This window comes from Neolamprologus brichardi, chromosome 15 (assembly GCF_056152115.1).
Source record: "Neolamprologus brichardi isolate AB-2024 chromosome 15, ASM5615211v1, whole genome shotgun sequence".
Classification (NCBI taxonomy): Eukaryota; Metazoa; Chordata; class Actinopteri; order Cichliformes; family Cichlidae; genus Neolamprologus; species Neolamprologus brichardi.
In genome coordinates this window covers 300001-318080 of record NC_142118.1, presented here as the reverse complement: position 1 = coordinate 318080, position 18080 = coordinate 300001, and the positions used below count along the sequence as shown (strand labels likewise).

Sequence of the window (18080 nt, the reverse complement as noted above, 5' to 3'; positions counted from 1 at the left end):
ATGAGGGTGGGGGAGGTTCAGTTTGCCATGTTGCAACGAGCTTAGCTTCTGTCTGCTAGCTTGCGCTGCGCTCAGTGAATCTGTGTTCGACTACTCCGCCTAGGCTGCACTGTCGAGCGCAGATCCACTGAGCGCTCAACACAGACAGCATCATCAGAAGGAAAGTTGATAAAATAAATTAAACATTTTGTATTGTTTGACACATATGCGTACCGAACCGAAAGCACTGTATCGAACGGTTCAATATCGATACGATATTGCACCCCTAATCAACAGGTATGAAATCACTGCCTGATGACCAATTTAGTCTGCCGAAAATATCCTCACCATCCTGGAAGATCCCTTGAAGCTCTGCGAGGAGAAGTTAAGGGTCTAAAAAGTCATTGGCTGCATTCGAATAGTCCTTTTTCCTTAGGAAGGTTCCTAACTGAAAGAAATGACCTGGAAGTGTCTCCATGGCGGTCGTAGTAAGAGCTATTCCAGTTCTGTCATACTAACTGATAAAAGGGTGATTAAGGTTCAGTGTAATCAGTTTGCATTAGTAATGTCCTTTGCTGTATTGCAGTCATTAAGGTTATGATAAAAAAAAAACATTTTCCTGAGAACATAGCTGAGATCTATGGCCTCACACTTGGTGGTTCACCAAACTCTTTTTTAACTACCTCAGCAACCTTAGCGCCAGTGATGGCTGAGTCATCTGCCTCATCCCAAGACTCTGCTTACTCTATGAAAGGTGTGTCAGTGGGATTTAGGCATTGGTCAAAGTTTGCCTTCTTCTGTCCCAGTTGAGGTCCGCGATACTCTGTCCCTACACTGTAAGGTACGGTCAAAACTTTGCATCAGTCAGTTTGTCAGAGCTGGTTTGAGGCTTACCGAAAGTCATGTTCAGTACTTGCACCAACAACTCTGAGCTGATGTTCAGCGAATAAGAACAAATGAGTCAAGACCCATTCCCTGACCCAGACGTGCACAGAGGTGACCGCCTTGTCCATCGGAGCGAGCCACAATGGAGGAATGCTTTTATTGTTCACCATATGGACTTACATGGAAATACAATTTTAACCTCCTAGGACCTGGTGTCTAGGCCACAATACTAAATTTTGCTCTTTCAAATGAGCCATATTGCTTAAAGGGCTCAGTTATTGTTTCTCATTTTGTTTTCGTACTCAGGAAAAATGCTGCTGTGTTCAGACACCAAATAAAGAGTTTTGCATATCATTATTCAATTGTGACTTTACAGCGTTCTATCAACAGTATAAAGCCCGAATAGTAAAGAGAAATTAAAAATGCATGCCATCAAAGAGTTCAGGTCTTCAGAGGTTAAAATGCATAATTTCAAGTTTATTCACAACATTTGCGTTAAATAAGGTTTTATTGTTTGAAATATATACTTAAGCTTGGACTCAACCTTTATGTTTAAACTGACCTGTTATATATGAAAACAATCTAAAATTTCCTCAGAAGTCAGTGATGACTATGATTGCATTAGCAATAAATTTAATAATGCTCTATAATAACAGTTACACACTATATAGAACCACTTTACAGATTATATTTGTTCACAGATGTTGGCAGCTGTCAGCGAATAGTTATCAGCTATTATGAAACAAAAAAAAGACTTTTTATCCATAACAGCAAATGAACTGAACAACAGAAAATACAAATGCTATTTATGGTCTCCTCACAACAATGATGAGAAAAATAAACTGGGCCAATATGGCATGTTTGTTAATACAGAGACACACATGTTAATGTGATCTCTGGTTTCCCTCAGAGACACAGGTCTCCCAGTGTCCAGCATTCAGACCTGAGGACTCATGTGAGAGAAAATCTGCTCACACAGATATTAGAGCCAAACACTGTCAATAAGGCCTCTGCAGTGTTCTGAAGACAGTTAAACTTGTCAGGTAGTGACGTCCAGCAGCTGTGTTCGTAGTTCTGCAAACTTTGACCCCACAGAGTCGAGCTTTTCAGTTCAGTCAGCTGCATTTCGATTAACTGGCTGAGTTAACACCAGTTAATGCGAGGCAAACCAGCTGCTCATTAAAGCTTCTGGTTTGATCAGTCTCGAGTCTTCGGAGGTATCCGTGTATCTCCGTGGTGCTGATGCTGCGCTGAGCTGCTGAAGCTTTTGAAGTGTCTGAATGTGGAAATTTCAACATCGCTCGAAAAAACTGCCAGCTAGCAACGTCCCTCTCACTGGTAGGCGAAGTTATTTTTAGCCAATTACAAGTTGAATCTGGTAGTTGTTAGCTAAGATACCGTCATTAAGAAGCGGCAAAACTAATGTGTCAATGCGAGTTAATTTGCGATGTGCACCGCTGACCCGGCCATTTATTTTTTAATGCACCTTCTCAGATTACTTCACTGCGTGTCGTGCCCAGGGCTGGACTGGGACAAAAAAAAAAATCAGCATTTTGACTGGAGACCGGCCCCCCCAGGTATTAAAGCCATAAAGCCTTTGAATGAAAATGCTGTGGTGACAGTGATGTACGCTGTCTTGTTGGTATATGTATGATTTCTATACATTTTACATCAGATAAAAACTTTGGCTGTAAGCTTCAGATAATTATTAAAAGCTTGCTTTGATTCGTGGACTTTGTATCTGTGTATAGAGCTGCATACATGCACCCAGCAAGACCACAAACACACATTCTCATTGATATAGCTTTATTCTCTTGTACATTATATTTATATTTATATATATATATATATCATACTAAAATAAACACAAGTTAAAAAAAATGAACAAAGAAACTGTACAAAAAATGTATATATACTACATCTTAATTACAGAACAGTCTACTGTCCAAAAAAGGCACTAAATTCTGAAATGGGCAATACAGTAATTCTGAACATAACTAGAGTTGAGATTGATACAACAGCATTCAGTCCTCTTTTTCTGAGCTATACTGGATGAAGTGGATGGTGTTGCACTAGGGGACACAGAAGGACACGTAGGCATGTTGACCCTGACAACCACGAGAGAGGACGCCCCTTCAAAGCAAGCACTACCACTGAGTATGCATGACAGCGAGTGGGGAAGTGCCCGTGTCACGCTCGAGTCGGGTTCCAGTTTTCTTCTGGAAAAAAAAGGAAAAATAGCACAATCTACTTTGTGAGCACCTGAGGGTCCTTTCATCCACCCCATGAACTTTTCTGTCAAGCTTCAATGTTCATGCAAAAACACTAGCGGATTAAAACTTGTACTTGCTAACTGGGCCACGGCATCTCTCAAAGTCAAAGGCAGTTCATTTAAAAGTGTCTCATAGTGGGAATAATCTCTGAATGCATGCTAACTTCACCAGTTTTAACACGCAGCATGTTTTGTAGGGGAACATCACACCAAACTCCTCCCTTAAAACTTTACAAGGAAAAAAAAATGTTCATTTCAAGTAGTTTAAAGAGACGCGCTCTCAGTTCACGAATGCTTCAATCTGTCCGAGTCAAACACGGGTGCACGGTTTGCACGTGCTCTTGTTCAAATCAGAAACTGGAGATTTTACCAGGGAGCTTGGTGTGGTGCTATTTACCAAAGAGACTGGCACATACTGGGGCTTTAGTGTCGAATGACATGAAGCAGCTCTACTTCTCTTCTTTCCCCATCGTATATCGGAAATTGGACTTTTTGTTAAAGGTTACATGTAAAGTTTAGTTAACATCAATACTTAGTTAAATACTAATTTTAGTTAATACTAATTTTCATTAAGGTGCATCATGGTTTACTTTTCATAAAGTAGCTTACTATGTCCAATACAAACGGGAAGACTGCTGTTCAGTCAAATAAGGGAAACAATCAAAAAATGAGAATTAAAAAAAGGAGAAAAATCATTAGAAAAAAAGCATGATTCATTTCAAAACATTTGTTTTTGTACAATACCATAAAAATGAGTATAAATACATACTGTTTTTAGCTTTGAGCTCTTTCTTTTTCAAACACAGGTCCCAGTTGAGAGTCACTGTATTGCAGCTTTTACTGAAGCAGTACGATTAAATCGAGCTTTACTAGACTACAGCTGAGGACTGGAAGTTGGAGTACAAGCAGGAACCAGACATTAACCGCAGAATTAAACCTGTGAGCAGTGTTGCCAACTTAGCGACTTTGTCGCTATATTTAGCGAGTTTTCAGACCCCCTAGAAAAAAGTCGCTAAAAAAAGACGTGAAAGACATTACAAAAAACAATAATTGCTAAAAGAAATTTAATTTGTAGTTCTAAATAAATTCTAAATGCATTTAGGACGTTTTTTGCTCACTTTATGTCTCTTCCACGATGTTATTTCTCTCTCCAGCAGCGTAGGTTACAATTACATTAGCATGACCAATTATGCAAATTAGGTGATGACGTCATTTAGCGACTTCTAGCGACTTTTAGGACAACCAATAGCGATTTTCCTTACTGAGGAGTTGGCAACACTGCCTGTGAGCTTATTTGGTGCATGATCACCAACAGCCAAATCAAACTATCACAAACTTGAGAACTGGCATTAAATTTCTGGCTGTTTTGTTTAGTCCCGCTTCGCAGAATATTCTTTCTGTTTCTCCAAAACCATCGCTAAGGCAGGGACTTCGTGGGGAATGTAATTAAAAAGTTATCATCACGACTGTACGGAGCTAATGCTAGAAGCTAGCTTAGCTTAGCTTAGCAGAAAGTCAGGCTTTTTACAAAAGGGAAAAAACTTGGTTGATGTTTTTTTACTGATTAAACACATAAATCATGAAAAAACTTTAAAAAAATACTCAAATTATTTTGTGTTTTAATCTAACAGTCAATGCTAACGCTAGTTTTCAGTTATCCGGAGTTAAAGGATCAACAAGCAGCCACAGAGAAAAGCCGCAATAAAAGCCACTGATACTTTGAGTTTGTGTTTAACATTTCATACAATCACAAATAATGAGGGGAAAAAACAAGTTGCACAAATCACAGAATGCTGTGAAATTACTTGACTGCACTCACAGCTTTAGACATTTGGTTTGTTGTTAGACAAAGCTGGCCTTAATGCTTCTGTCCTGTGGCTAAGCTGAGCAAACCTAGCTTCTAGCTCCACTTTGTGCTAGGACATATCTGGCACAGAAATAACTGCTTTAAAATAACACAGAAAATAAACAGTCGAGTCCCACAGCAATGAATAAGAACAACCCAGCTCACAACATGGTGATATTCAGTAAGAGATGGTTTTGGAGATCCTCCCATCAGGCAAAACAAGGAAAAATCACCTCTTTAGAGTCGGTGACTCTGATTCCCTTTGAAAGTTTTTCTCTGAGGCTACAGATGAAAGAAGCCTCGAACATGTTTCTGATATTTGTAACCATTTTCACTGTGGAGTTGCTCTAATCTGACCTCTGATATTAGAAAAAGCACATTACTATTATAACGAGGCAGCGTCACAGTAAAAAGCTTCAGGGTATTTTATCATGGTATGCCTGGTTGCTAATACTTACCTTTACTGACACAGACCTGCTGTAGTGTCAAGCCTATACTGAGTCAGAAATAACCTGCGTAGGCCAAAGGAGTTGGTATAAATAACTTTGGATGGACTTTAACACCGTTTTCAGATCAGTATTGGCTGAGCGTCTCTCTTTTCCTTTGGCATGGATGATGTTTCAAACAAAGCATAACTCGTCTTATTAGATAGCTTACAAAGTTTGCTCGATTATCACATTGACCGTAGCTTGATCCTCATAGTCTTTAGTACTTAACAATAGTGTCACAGGGAGCAGAAATGACTACGTCCAGTTTGGCCTAGAACCAGAGGAAGAGCAAGTGAGGAACCTCGAATCACTGCTGCTGTTGGATAGAAACCTTGATACCGTCTGTCAGTGTGTGCTGAACGTGTTTCGTAGTGCAGTGACTCACAGTCCCTGTTGTATGAAAACCTGCTTGCAAAAAACAGCGTCTGTCTGCGTGAACGTAAGGCTACTACAGATACGTTTCTATCCAACCTAGCAGCTCTACTGCAAGGAAGCCAAAAGCTGTTTATTCTACTGAGGAATGGACAGAGGAGACAAGTGTCAGCTTGGATATCTTTTCTGCTGACTGACTTCCATTTTTCCCGAGACGTTAGGCCAGAGGTCGCTCTTCTGATGAATTGCACAATGATAAGGTGAATCTGAGGGTAAGTAGGTAGATAGGTAGCACACCATGAGGTGAGTGAGGCTGAGAACCATAAGAACCATATACATATATATGTATATACATATATATGTATAAAACATGTATATAATATATATACAGTACACATTACTTTTCTGAGGTTGACGTTGAGGTGAGATAGACTGAGGATCGGCTCAGACGACCAGGCTGGAGAGGGAAGTAGAAGGGGAGCAAGGACGAGGTAAGGAAAGCAGAGGTATCCTGTTCTCACGGGAAGAGAGAGTTCACCCCCCCCGGACAAGAGCCGCGTTTAGAGGGGTTTGCAGGAGCCGCTTTTCTTCTGTGGCTCATTTCCACAGAGATCACAGGGCCTACAGTCACCCAGTTCTGCCAGCTGTGTCAATATATGGAGTAAGGTGGAGTGGGGTTGGGGGTAATTACTGTGGACAAGGATTACTCGGAGGAGGGAGAGGAAGGGGGAGGCCGGGAGAGAAGGAAGAGTTGGTAAGGGGCTGGCTGAGGAGCAGATGCTGAGGAGCAGACGCTGAGGAGCAGACGATGAAGCTTTACTAAGGAGCATTACTTTGGTCTCTTTTCAGTCCCCCAACTCTATTACACTCCCCCTTCTCTCGTCCCCTTCCTCCATCCCAGGTCCGGTGCAGTTCATTCGTCCTCCAGGGACTCCGTCTTGATGTCGTTGGGCCCCCCTCCGGTTCTGGACAGGGCCAGGATGGTGTGGTTGACGGCAGCCATCTCCACAGCCAGAGAGATGGGGTCCTGGTGCTCGCTGTGCGCTGCGCTGTCGTCCTGGGAGAGGGAGGAGCATTGGGAGGAGCATCAAGGACAAAGGTCATGACAGGAAACAGAATGTCTCTACATCAGAGGTAAGGAACGAACACGTGCTTTTGACATGTTTAAGGACATCATTTAAACAAAAAAGTATGTAAGTAAAGCATGTAATGGGATACTTCTACCACAAGGGGACAGTAGTGCTCTCTAAGGAAAGCGTGAGGTGCCCATCCCCAGGCAGGAGTTCATGTCTGCAGCCTCACACTGACTACAGTCTCCACACAGTCACGCTAACAGCAACACACTGCACTCACAGCTTTGCTAACTTGAGTCAACGCAAACAAGTGTGCACAAAACTGAACTATGACAGAAACTGCCTGCATTTGACCCCACGCCCCCCCCTCAGCACACGACAGCACTGATCCACAGCTCACTAAGCCCAGCTTTCATTCTAGTGGACACAAACCCTTCATTTCCTGGTGACTGTGACACTTTAGCTGCCACACCCCCACCCATACCAGGGACCACCCAGGTCCTGTGCTACCCTTTGCACGTCATCATCACATGCAGCTGCAGCTGTGAAACCACACCTGGGCTCCTCTTTCATGTCAGGGCTGTTGTTGCTTCTTTAGCTGCTGAGGATCCAAGACGAAGAGTTTGTGCATGAGCAAAGTGAAGCAGTCTGTGCTCCTCATGCTGCTGTTTTAACCTTTCCCTGATGCACAGCGTCGCCCCTGTCGGGCTAAATGTTTGCTTTTGTTTGCAATCATGCAACCATGTCTGTGCTGGGACCCACGATGCTTCACTCTCTGAAGGCAGATGCTGTGTAAATGGACACAAAGCCAGTGCAGTGAACTACGCTGACCTGAGAGCTGGTTTGTCTAATGTGGTTAATCACACGCAGCTACAACACCTCGTCCTTCTGTCACTCAGCAACGTGCTGATCCAGAGGAATCCCCACATTAATATCAGCTGTGTGATTTATGTGAAAACAATCCGGCTCAATACAATAATCAATCAATACTAATCGATCCATACTGTCCTCATTTCAAACTGGCGTAGAAAAGTAGTTTATGTTTCTGGGTCAAACCTGATTTCAGAGGTGATCGCTGCTGTCGATCATTGAAGGTTTAACTGTAAAAATATTTTAAATGTTCATCTCTTCACGTCTGAAAAAGGCTCGAGTCAGGTTGATGCAGGGCTGAAACTCGGACGTTTGAAGAGTGTAAACATGCAGCTGCAGTCAGAAGATGAAGCACGTCTACTGCAAAAGCTTCGTTTGGAGGTTAAGAACACGCCGCACGCTGGCGTGAGCCCGAAAATCAGTGACATCGAGCACGCCATCAACTTTTCAGTGACGTGAAATCTGATATTCATCAGATATCACGTCACCTCTGATGCACATGTGGCTCTGCTGTGCTGCAGAGCTGCACACACAGGTAAACAGCAGAAACTCTGATGATTCACTCCTCAATCACAATCCACTAATCTACAGTAACAAACATCAGCGTGTCGGCGTGTTGCTGTGTGTGGGGTACCTGTGTGGGCGAGGTGGGCTCCAGGCGATAAAGGCCAAAAGGTCGGCTGAGAGGTCTTTTGTCAAAATAGGGGAGGTCACAGGCCTGCAGGTGTTCCAACAAAGAGTTACTGCGTTAGCTAGCAGGTCGTCTGCAGTGCGACAAGTAAAATCTGCACAATGACGTCTTCTCTTTCACTGTTACAGCAAGCACTGCTTCAGGGATGGGTATCGAAACACGGTTCTTGTTGGTTCCCACTGTTTCAATTCCTTGGAATTTTTTGCCATTTTTGCAAACGATTCCCTTATCGACTCCAGTCGCCCCGAATGACGTCACCACGTTGCAGAGCGTTATTTACCTGACAGGAAACACGGCGCGTAAGCGGCTCAAACGCTCTAAAGTTTGGTTTTACTTTACGAGAACGGATGACAACAGGACAACTTGCAATACCTGCAAAGTAGATATTTCATTTAAGGGAGGAAACACTACAAAACACGCGATGACCTTAAATGAATGTCGTGTTTTTAATTCTCGTGACTCGTGAATCTCAACCCAGCAGCAGCGGTAACGTTTGCACGTCCTCTCCCGTTAATGCGGCAGGTAAATAATCAACTAACAGTGCATATTATGTTAGTGCGATCTGCCTTATTACAAACCTGCCATTACTGTGCGTTTAGGTGACCATGATGAGACAGAGTCTGGCTCAGATGCTGGCAGTTCTCGCTGCAGTCTACCGTAGCGTCTCCTTTCAGGATAGACGAATGTCAGCGAGCAGTGACTCAGTTTGTGGTCAAAGGCTTGCAGCCGTTTGCCACAGCAGATGATTTTCAGTAAGTGAATGTGTTTAATTGTAGGCAGGGACATTACTGGATATTCTTGTGTAATTGCTACAGAATAATTTATGTTATACTTTGTTATTGCTACAGAAGAATATTTATTTTATTATTTTACATTTACAGTTTTTTTCCTGGGGACCCTGTGACCCCCCATTGAAGAGCCGTAGGCTGTGGATCTCTGAAGATCTCACTGTTGGGTTTGTAAGGCCATGTTACTCCTACATGTCTATCTTGTTCAAAGAGAAGATATAAAACAAAGTTCTGAGCTAATCGACCTTAGTGTTCTCCTTTTTTAAAAAGAATCGATAAAAGAATCGATAAAGGATCAAATTGTTAAACAGAATCGAAAACAGAATCAGAATCGTGAGAATCGTATCAATACCCATCCCTATCCACAGCAGAAACACGTTCACACTACCGGTCAAACGTTTTAGAACTCTGACTTTTCCAGCCTTTTATTGTGAAAATCCTGCAGTTTCACGTCTCGTTGCACTGACAGATAAACGAGTTAAACAAAGAAATCATGGAATCAGTTTACAGACCAAAGTGTCTCCTTTGATATAACAGCTGAACACAGCTGTGGCTTCTGGCTACAACACAAATCTAATCTTCTCCCACATCTGGAGCAGAAGTTCCATGAATGTGGATGTTGTTGCTTTGCTTTCGCTCTTCTGTCCAGTTCAAACCAGCTCGATGGGTTTAAGTCTGAGACTGTGCTGCACACTCCGTGTTTCCAAGCTCACCATCTTGTTCTGTTTTCCTGAGGTGGTTCTGGCAGAGCTTGGACTGATGTTTGGGTCATTATCTTGCTGTAGGATGAACTCCTGACAGACTCGGTCCATACCAGCGGCTCCTGCATGGTGCTGCATGGTGCTGCATGGTGCTGCATGGTCCTGCATGGAGCTGCGATAGCTGTTGTGTTCAGGGAGCCTCTCACTCTGTACGAGTCAGCGACCCTGGATCAGCAAACTGGTTGATGGCACTCACTGTGGAACCTCTTTGTCTTTTTTTGACATCCTACTGACGGCTTTCCTTCTGCAGCTCGTCCTCTCCTCACAGCTGGAACTGAGACTTGCTACGACCACTCTGTGCCTGAAGCTGCTGTGAGTCAGTAAAATTTATAAAGCGCTTTTCACAGATAAAAAGTGCTTTACAACAAAGAAAATGAAAAGAATGTTGTATTTTACTGTTTTACATTGTTATTTGTCGTATTTCCAAATCAATTAGAAGCTATATAAAAATGTCTTCAGCTGCTTTTTAACAGGATCAATGAGTCTGTGCAGCGTGAACCAGTGGGAGCGCTGCCACTGGCTGAAAGGCCACCACGAGTTTTAAATCGAGTGCGTGGGGCCACCAACAGTGTCTGAGCTGATGACCTCAGAGCTCGGGAAGAAGAAGGAGGTTTCAGCAGGTCAGACATGTGCTGGGGAGCATGTAGGGCCCTAAAGGTTCAATCTAAAGTTTGAAAATGAAACCTAAAACTTACAACCAGTGAAGGGAGGCTGGAGTGATACGAGATCTTCGCTCGGTGCTTGTTAAAAGTCGCGCTGCAGCTTTCTGCAGTCTGAAGATGATTTAAAGCTGATTTGTTAAAACAAGTAAAACGACCGTTACAGTAGTCTACACGTCAAGAAATGAACGCATGAATGATCATCTCAAGTTCAGCTTTTGACACCATTAGTCTGAAATATTCCTTAAATGATAAAAACGGTTAGAAAGCTGCTGAAGAGTGCAGCGAGCCGCCCGTCGCGCGGGCCGCGGCGAGCCGCCCGTCGCGCGGGCCGCGGCGAGCCGCCCGTCGCGCGGGCCGCGGCGAGCCGCCCGTCGCGCGGGCCACGGCGAGCCGCCCGTCACGCAGGCTGCTGTCCTCGCACTCAGGTGTGTCTTTGGCTCTGCAGCATCTTCCTGTCAGTTTGTTTCTGAGTGACTTGGATGCTGAAGGAAACTCACTCACACTGTGACTTTCCTACATTTGATGGTCTGTCTCTTCCATGGTTAATCCCCTTTTCTCTACTTCCTGCAGTACAACACTGTTCAGCTGATGTGTCCAGGCTCTGCTACCACAGTGGGCTCCAACACTACAGACAGAGGGGCTGAAGGGATCCAGGGAGGTTGGAGCAGCAGCTTTCAAGGCCTGATGCTTTACTGCAGCTGTAAACAGTTACCCCATGTTGTCCCTGAAAAAGCTCTTTTTGTGTCATTCTGGACATTGTGTTTCAGTTTGGGATCATTTGTTTTACACCTGCGGTGTTTCACCTCTGACCTTTGTACCATTTCAAGCTGCTCACTGGACTGAATGACTTGAACTGCAATAAATCACTGGAAACACTGGGCTGTTCTGAAACGCTGGACCTGTAGTGCACGTTGGAAATGTAACCTTGTTGCTTGAGATGTTGAGCAATCATAAGCTGCCGTGTTCAACCCAGATAAAGCAGACATGTTTCCATCGGTAACAGGACAAAACGAGGGCGCGGACATTTGCTCGCTGATGCGTTTCAAGTTTCAATCATGTACAGCACAGAACCTGAAGTGCTTTGTATATTCAGGGAGCTGCGTGTTGGGATTATTAACACTAACGAGACGCAGACCAATTAGAACAGTCAACAAAGCTGAGCAGTAAAAAAAGATCACAGCTCACGAACGAGAAGCTGGAGCTTCAAAAATAAAACCATCGTGCTTGTTGATCAGTTATGAAAACAAAGCTGCTCAGTCTTTTCTCAGCACGATGTTCATGTTGCGTTACCTGCTCCGAGAAGTCGTTCCCGTCGATGTCGTCGCTGTTGGAGTGTCCCCCTGGACTCTGGACGTCTATCCCATGGCTCTCCAGGATTGTGGCTTCTTGGAGAAAGAGGAAGGCTCGTTAGACTCATGATGCATCGCTGACAATACTACAACACACGAGAGCAGTGACTGAAACCCAGCGATACAACGAGAGGTTTGGAAGATACTCCAAAGTAAAGAACCTGTCTGAAGGTGGTAAGTGAACGGTGTCAGGGAGAATAAAGGCTGCTGTAAGTAAACGGCTGGAAGCAGTGAAGTAATGCTGCAAATATTTGGCTGAGACGACTTAAGACGAAGACGTCTGAAGATGAAGACGAGGACGAACTTTTTACCCACAGGCTGTCAGACATGCCCACCTCCACCCTGATTGGAGGATAACTGCCACACCCACGGACATTACACCTTATTTATAAACCATATTTCTGTGTGTACTTTAATGCAACAACATCCCCACCTCTGTAAACTGTATTTATTATAACACTATTATAGTTGCAACAGCAACAAAGTTTTAACAGATTACAAATATAAGAGTGACCGATCGAATTCACGTCACATCGTTGAACAGCTGCCGTCACGCTGGAAACACGCTGTCTTCTAATTCCAAGGTTTTACATATAAGGTCATAATGAAAATCAGCAGATCTTAACATCAGACAAGCACAGAACCACACAGTCCAGCCTTCCTGCCTCCATCGCAGCGAGGACGCTAAGCAGCAGCCAGGTGCTGATCAGCAGGTGTGAGCATATCTATAAAAGCACAGTTTGCAAGTCTGCAGCATTCAGGCGACACAAGGCCAATCAGGAAGGAAGAACTGCTGCCCATCATCAGTCCCACAGCTAAAGCTCGACCCACGCTGGGTCTCACAGCGACCCCAGCGAACCTAGCCAATGACAGAGAGTGAGGAAATAAAGTCGAGCTGCAGTGACCAAAGTCCAGACCTGATCAGAGCGGAAACCCCAACGAACTGAAAAGCAGGAGGCCAAAGCTTCACCAAAGAAACGTACAACTAAAATATCGCATCATTAAAATGCTTTTGACAAAATGTAAAAAACTCAAACATCTGAAAGAATAAATAAACCACTGATAAAAAAATGTTTCTACTGCATATCTAAAGAAGCGAGTTTGACCTGAACATCCTCCGAGCCCACAGCGCCCTCCTCCCTGCCCCCTGCAGAGGTCATGCAGCCCCCTGTGAGCTGGCAGGAACAGTAACACACATTTCATTAACAGCTTGTGAGTTAAACAGAGCTACATTACCAATGTTGGCACGTCTCTTGATCTCTTTGCGGCGATTGGCAAACCAGTTGTAAACTTTCAGAGAAGTGACCCTCTCCAGATCAGACAGCTTCTTCCCTGCAGGAAAAACACAAACAGCATCACCATGAAACCTTTTATTTTGATAAGGAAGTCGATTCTGACAGAAGAATCCTGCGCGTGCGGCCACGTTTGGATACGACTTGATGTTGTCATTTTAAGACATTTGTGTCAAATGTTGTCATAACTATCTGATGAATTACGGCTCAAAACGAGCACAACTGATAACGCCACGCCGTCCTCAAGTCCAGGTGACTGTTGTGTCAATCTGAGCACAGATTTCACACGATGCTGCTTCAATATCTGCACCATGCAAACGCAGTTCTGTAGCCAGCAAACAAAGCCATCACTCATTACAGTTAAATGTGTGTAGCTTTGTGCACCTGCTGGTTTACCTGGTTTCTGAATAACAGCATTGCAGGCGTTTGCTATCTCCTCCCTTTTGGCCTCATCTGGATACTGGTTGTCGTTGAAGTAGCTATAAATAGCACAAGAGTCACAGTGATTAAATTAATTTCACAAGGACGATGTCAACAAACTGGAGCGGCTGCTGTTTGTCGTGCACGCGGTGCAGCTGAGCGCGTGCGAGGCTTCGCTGGCTGCACCAATTCTTTGACTCCTGGAGGAAATAAGAGCGACGTTACGAAGCGCTGCTGCCATCTATCATCTCTTTCCTCTGGACCTCACCTCTCCATCACAGCCAGGCACTCTTTTCTCCACGTGAAGCGGCTTCCCCGACGCAAGCGGAAGGTCCCGGGGGCGGTGGTGAGGGGGGGCGGGGTTTGCCTCCACTCCATTTCCTCCAGAGGTAACGGAGCTGGTCGCATGTTCAGAGTGGCACCTGCAGCGGGAGGAGCAGAGTCAACAAGTCTGCAGTCGCTGTGGTTTGAGTGACAGAAGGACAGAACAGCAGAGACGGTGATGGCGCGAGGATCGCGGTCGCTCTGGGGGCCAGAGCGGGCGCGAGGATCGCGGTCGCTCTGGGGGCCAGAGCGGGCGCGAGGATCGCGGTCGCTCTGGCGGCCAGAGCTGGCGCGAGGATCGCGGTCGCTCTGGCCGCCAGAGCAGGCGCGAGGATCGCGGTCGCTCTGGCGGCCAGAGCCCCGAGTCCTTCGTGAAAAACAGCAACATTGTCTTGTGTTAATCGTTATGCTGACACCAAACTCGCGTCACGTCAGCTCAGGTAACGATCGCAGCAGAAAAGAAGCCTCTCGTAAACATTACACTCACAGCTCGGACGTTTAACGAGGCCGAGCCGGATCACCCGGCCGGTGCCAGTTTATCAGAAAGCCGTGAATGAGGAGTCGATTTTCTCTGCAGCAGCGATGGAGGTGCGTGTGTGCGTGGGGGGGGCTGGGCTCGGTCTGGCCATAAATAGCTCTGAGCAGTTTGCAGAGCTGATGGTGTTGGCGGGGCTCCACCGAGGAACATGCTGCAGAGAACGAGGCGTGGGACGTGTGCTGCCCGGCTACAGGGCAGAAAACACACGCCTGTACACGCTGGAGCTGAAGGAAGCGTCGGCCTCTCGATTCGCCTGTTAACCCTTTACAGTGTGCAGTCAGGACGACGGCGCACACAAAACAAAAGCTCTCTGCCTCTTCAGTTTGGGACAGTTAGTCGCTGTTACAACAGGCTTACAATCCAGGACATCAAACAGCTGGATAATGTAAGTTACAAAGACGACCTCACTGAAGGAAACTGGTAAATCCTAAATCTTTAGATCATTTGAAACACTTTCGGTGGAGTAGTGTGACTCCGACTGTTCCTGGGCTCCTGTTTAGTCGTACACACGAATGTCGATTATTGTAATCAGGGCTTTTCCTAAACACATCTGGTGCTTCTCTTGCAGGTTTTAGCCAATGGAAACCTGTCGGCACTGTACTTCCTGTGATTTGCACACATACAGTTTATACAAGAGAGCTAAGGCGCATTAGCTGATCATGCTGTGCTTTAAAATGTGGAGTCCACCACGTTAGCTCATCTTCTGTAGCATCTACAGTCATCACTGATTCTGGGCTGAACTCACATTATGCTGTTTAACATCAAACGGCGATCGTGGCCCATTAACTGGTGAAGCAGCTGGGGGGAAGTTAGCTAGCTTATAATAATTTACCATAAATCAGCCGGTTTTATGCTGGACAGCCGACGCACAGCTGACTGCTCTATATTTTACAAACGAGTACATCAAAGTCTAATAAAGGTCACAGAGAAAGGTGCAGCCTGGATAAAGCAAACAGAGCAAACTCAGAACAGCTGAGAAAGAAAACACAGCAAACTAAATGTTGAAGACTTCAGTAAATATGTGAAAAAGTCAGAACTCTAAATACATTTCAGCCACATTTCTCTAAAACAAACGTCATTGGTCCAACATTTCTTTATCTAACACGATAAAGTCACATCTTTAACGGCTCTGAGCTCTAAGTGAGTAGATTATTATAGTGATGAAAACACTAAAATATGGAAGAAGTGACAGAGCGTCGTCAGTGAGGACGACAGGAAACCTTCACGCCTCTCGACTGCAGTCCTGCCTCTAACTTTAACTTCATGATTAAAGGAACTGTGTCACACCTTGAATCTGATGCTACGCAGCTACAAACTACTCAAGGTGGATGCAGATTCTTACTTCCCTGGTTGGTCACCAGGTCACTTCCTGTCGTCCCTTCTTGTTGGAGCTCTTCAGTTTTCTTAGAGCACCTCCACATTCAATGCCAAGTTTTCAAACTGTTTTGTTAACATTTCTGCAAATACCAGGAGATGTTCACTACTTTATTATCACTTTACTCTCACTTTACTCTCACAGCAACATTAGCAGTGGAGGCAGCGAGCTGCTTTCTTTGCCTCCACGCTGAGCTCAGAGAGACAAACTCTGCTGCTGTCGTTACATCTTTGCTGTTGGACCGACTCATGAAACAAGCTTTGAAGAAAACAATTAACTGGGACGTATGTTGGGAGACATTTGTCCACATAAACACACATACCTGTTGTTCCCATTAGCACTGCAACAACTGTGTGAGAGGCTAATCTGTAGCTCTGCTTAAAGCCACGAGGACAAATACGAAACTGTCTTTCAACACTTTAAAGGAGGGCTGTCAAACGTAAACAAGCTGAGGGCCACTCAGCTGTTCAAGGAGTGCAACACAAACAGGAAGCAGTGTTTGTGTTTCTAAACTTCAAATACTGTAAAACAAACGTGAACGCAGATTTGAACTAACGACCACAGTAACCCATGCAGCAGCTGCTCCCACCGTGTTCGTATATGCAGACAGACGTGGACGCAGCAGTAAGCAGGTAGGGGTGACACAAGTGGCCCCCAGGCCGCGAGTCTGAGACCCCCGTTTCCAGTAAAGAGGTTTGTTCTTGTTCGATGGTTTTTAAGTTTGAGAAAGGAAAGGTCCTCGACACTTCTTACCAACATTAACACTGTGGCTTCATCAGCAGCAGAAAACTTTGGCCCCTCCCACCTTGTCCCACCAATTAAAGCCAATGGAGAGCTCAGACTAGACTGGTGGTGGTGGACCGACCTCCAGTGCAATGACGAACAGCTTGTAACCATGTAGCGATGTCACGTGACCACTTTACCCTAAGCAGACGGCGATGGGGCATCACACTGATGCGGCGCTCACTACGAGGTTTCTTCTTCCATCTTCATTCTGCTTTCCCGCTCTGCTGCTGAGTGAAGGATGCTCAGGACAAAACAATTATTTATTCATTTCCTCGTCGGCTGCTCCTCCGATTCTCCTCCACTCAGGCTGTTTGTGCTGACTGTACTCTTTTCTTACCTGGTGGAGGTGAAACAGCCGTTTGCTTTGATCCTTCATAACTGCTGCAGGGTGTGTGCTGCTAAGCAACAGCCGCAGTCAAATGTGCTGTTCGTGTACGTGTGCATCGCTAAGACGCCCGTTTTCGAGATTCGGTTGGCGCAAAAGATTCAAAGCGTGTGACTAGCAGATCTTATACGGAGGGGAGCTCGTCTCCGATCTGCTTCCACTGAGCGACACAAACTGCAGGGTCACGCCTCCCCCTGTCACGTGCTCTCAACTGTCGAATGAGGGCAAAGCGCCAAAACATATTGAGCCAGTTAATGAAGCCAGATGTACCTGGTGTGGTCTTCTCCAGCGTGTACCAGCGGTAGAAAGCCCTCTTCTTCTGCTCGCTCAGGTCGGAGCCGTGCTGCAGCAGCCAATGGGAGATCCTGCTCTGACTGATGCCTGGAAAGCAGCCAGACAGCAAATTACATCACAGCGGTTTTTGCACAGAGCACCAAGTGTCGACGAGCACAGTTCAACAGACAGAACAGGAAAAGGAAACACAGCGTCACTTATCAAACGCTGCATCTGGGAATCAGAGCTTGAGCTGTATTTTAAACGCCAGCGTGTCCGGCCTGATTCTGCAGCACCTGATTGGTTATTGAGTAACGCAGTAATGTTAGTTACATTCCTTTGTGTGACTTTAATAAATACCTGCAGAAAAACAAAAACAACAGCACAGGTGTGTTCTTCTACGGGTCGACTGTAATAATTCAGAATCACACAGGTGACCAAGCTTCGAGCCTCAGCTCGCCCTCATGGCAGAGCACACCGATTGGCCCTCAGCTGCCTCTGCTCAGTATGAAGCGTCGTGCTGGGGACAAACGTGATTTTAAAACCCTTTGTGTGGCGCCTTTTGCACCACGTGCTGTGAAAATACATCAGTGACCTCCTGACCCAGTATGAACCTTCCAGATCCCTCAGGTCATCTGGATCCGGTCTTTT

At 45.2% G+C, this 18080-nt stretch overlaps 1 protein-coding gene across 4 annotated transcripts in view; it reads right to left on the bottom strand.

Annotated features, from left to right (window-relative positions):
* Nucleotides 1-2653: 2653 nt before the first annotated feature.
* The window catches only part of hmbox1b (homeobox containing 1 b), a 30053-nt gene continuing 14626 nt past the window's right edge, over nucleotides 2654-18080 (bottom strand). For 3 of the 4 annotated variants that reach the window (XM_087852272.1, XM_087852269.1, XM_087852270.1), the window contains 7 exons: nucleotides 17427-17537; nucleotides 14017-14170; nucleotides 13725-13807; nucleotides 13273-13368; nucleotides 11978-12072; nucleotides 8420-8503; nucleotides 2654-6899 (listed from right to left, as the gene is read on the bottom strand). In XM_087852272.1, the coding sequence (XP_087708398.1) occupies nucleotides 6756-6899; nucleotides 8420-8503; nucleotides 11978-12072; nucleotides 13273-13368; nucleotides 13725-13807; nucleotides 14017-14170; nucleotides 17427-17537 (767 nt within the window). In that variant the 3' untranslated portion in view covers nucleotides 2654-6755. The remainder of the gene's footprint in view (nucleotides 6900-8419; nucleotides 8504-11977; nucleotides 12073-13272; nucleotides 13369-13724; nucleotides 13808-14016; nucleotides 14171-17426; nucleotides 17538-18080) is intronic. The other variant, XM_087852271.1, reaches the window with a different exon arrangement.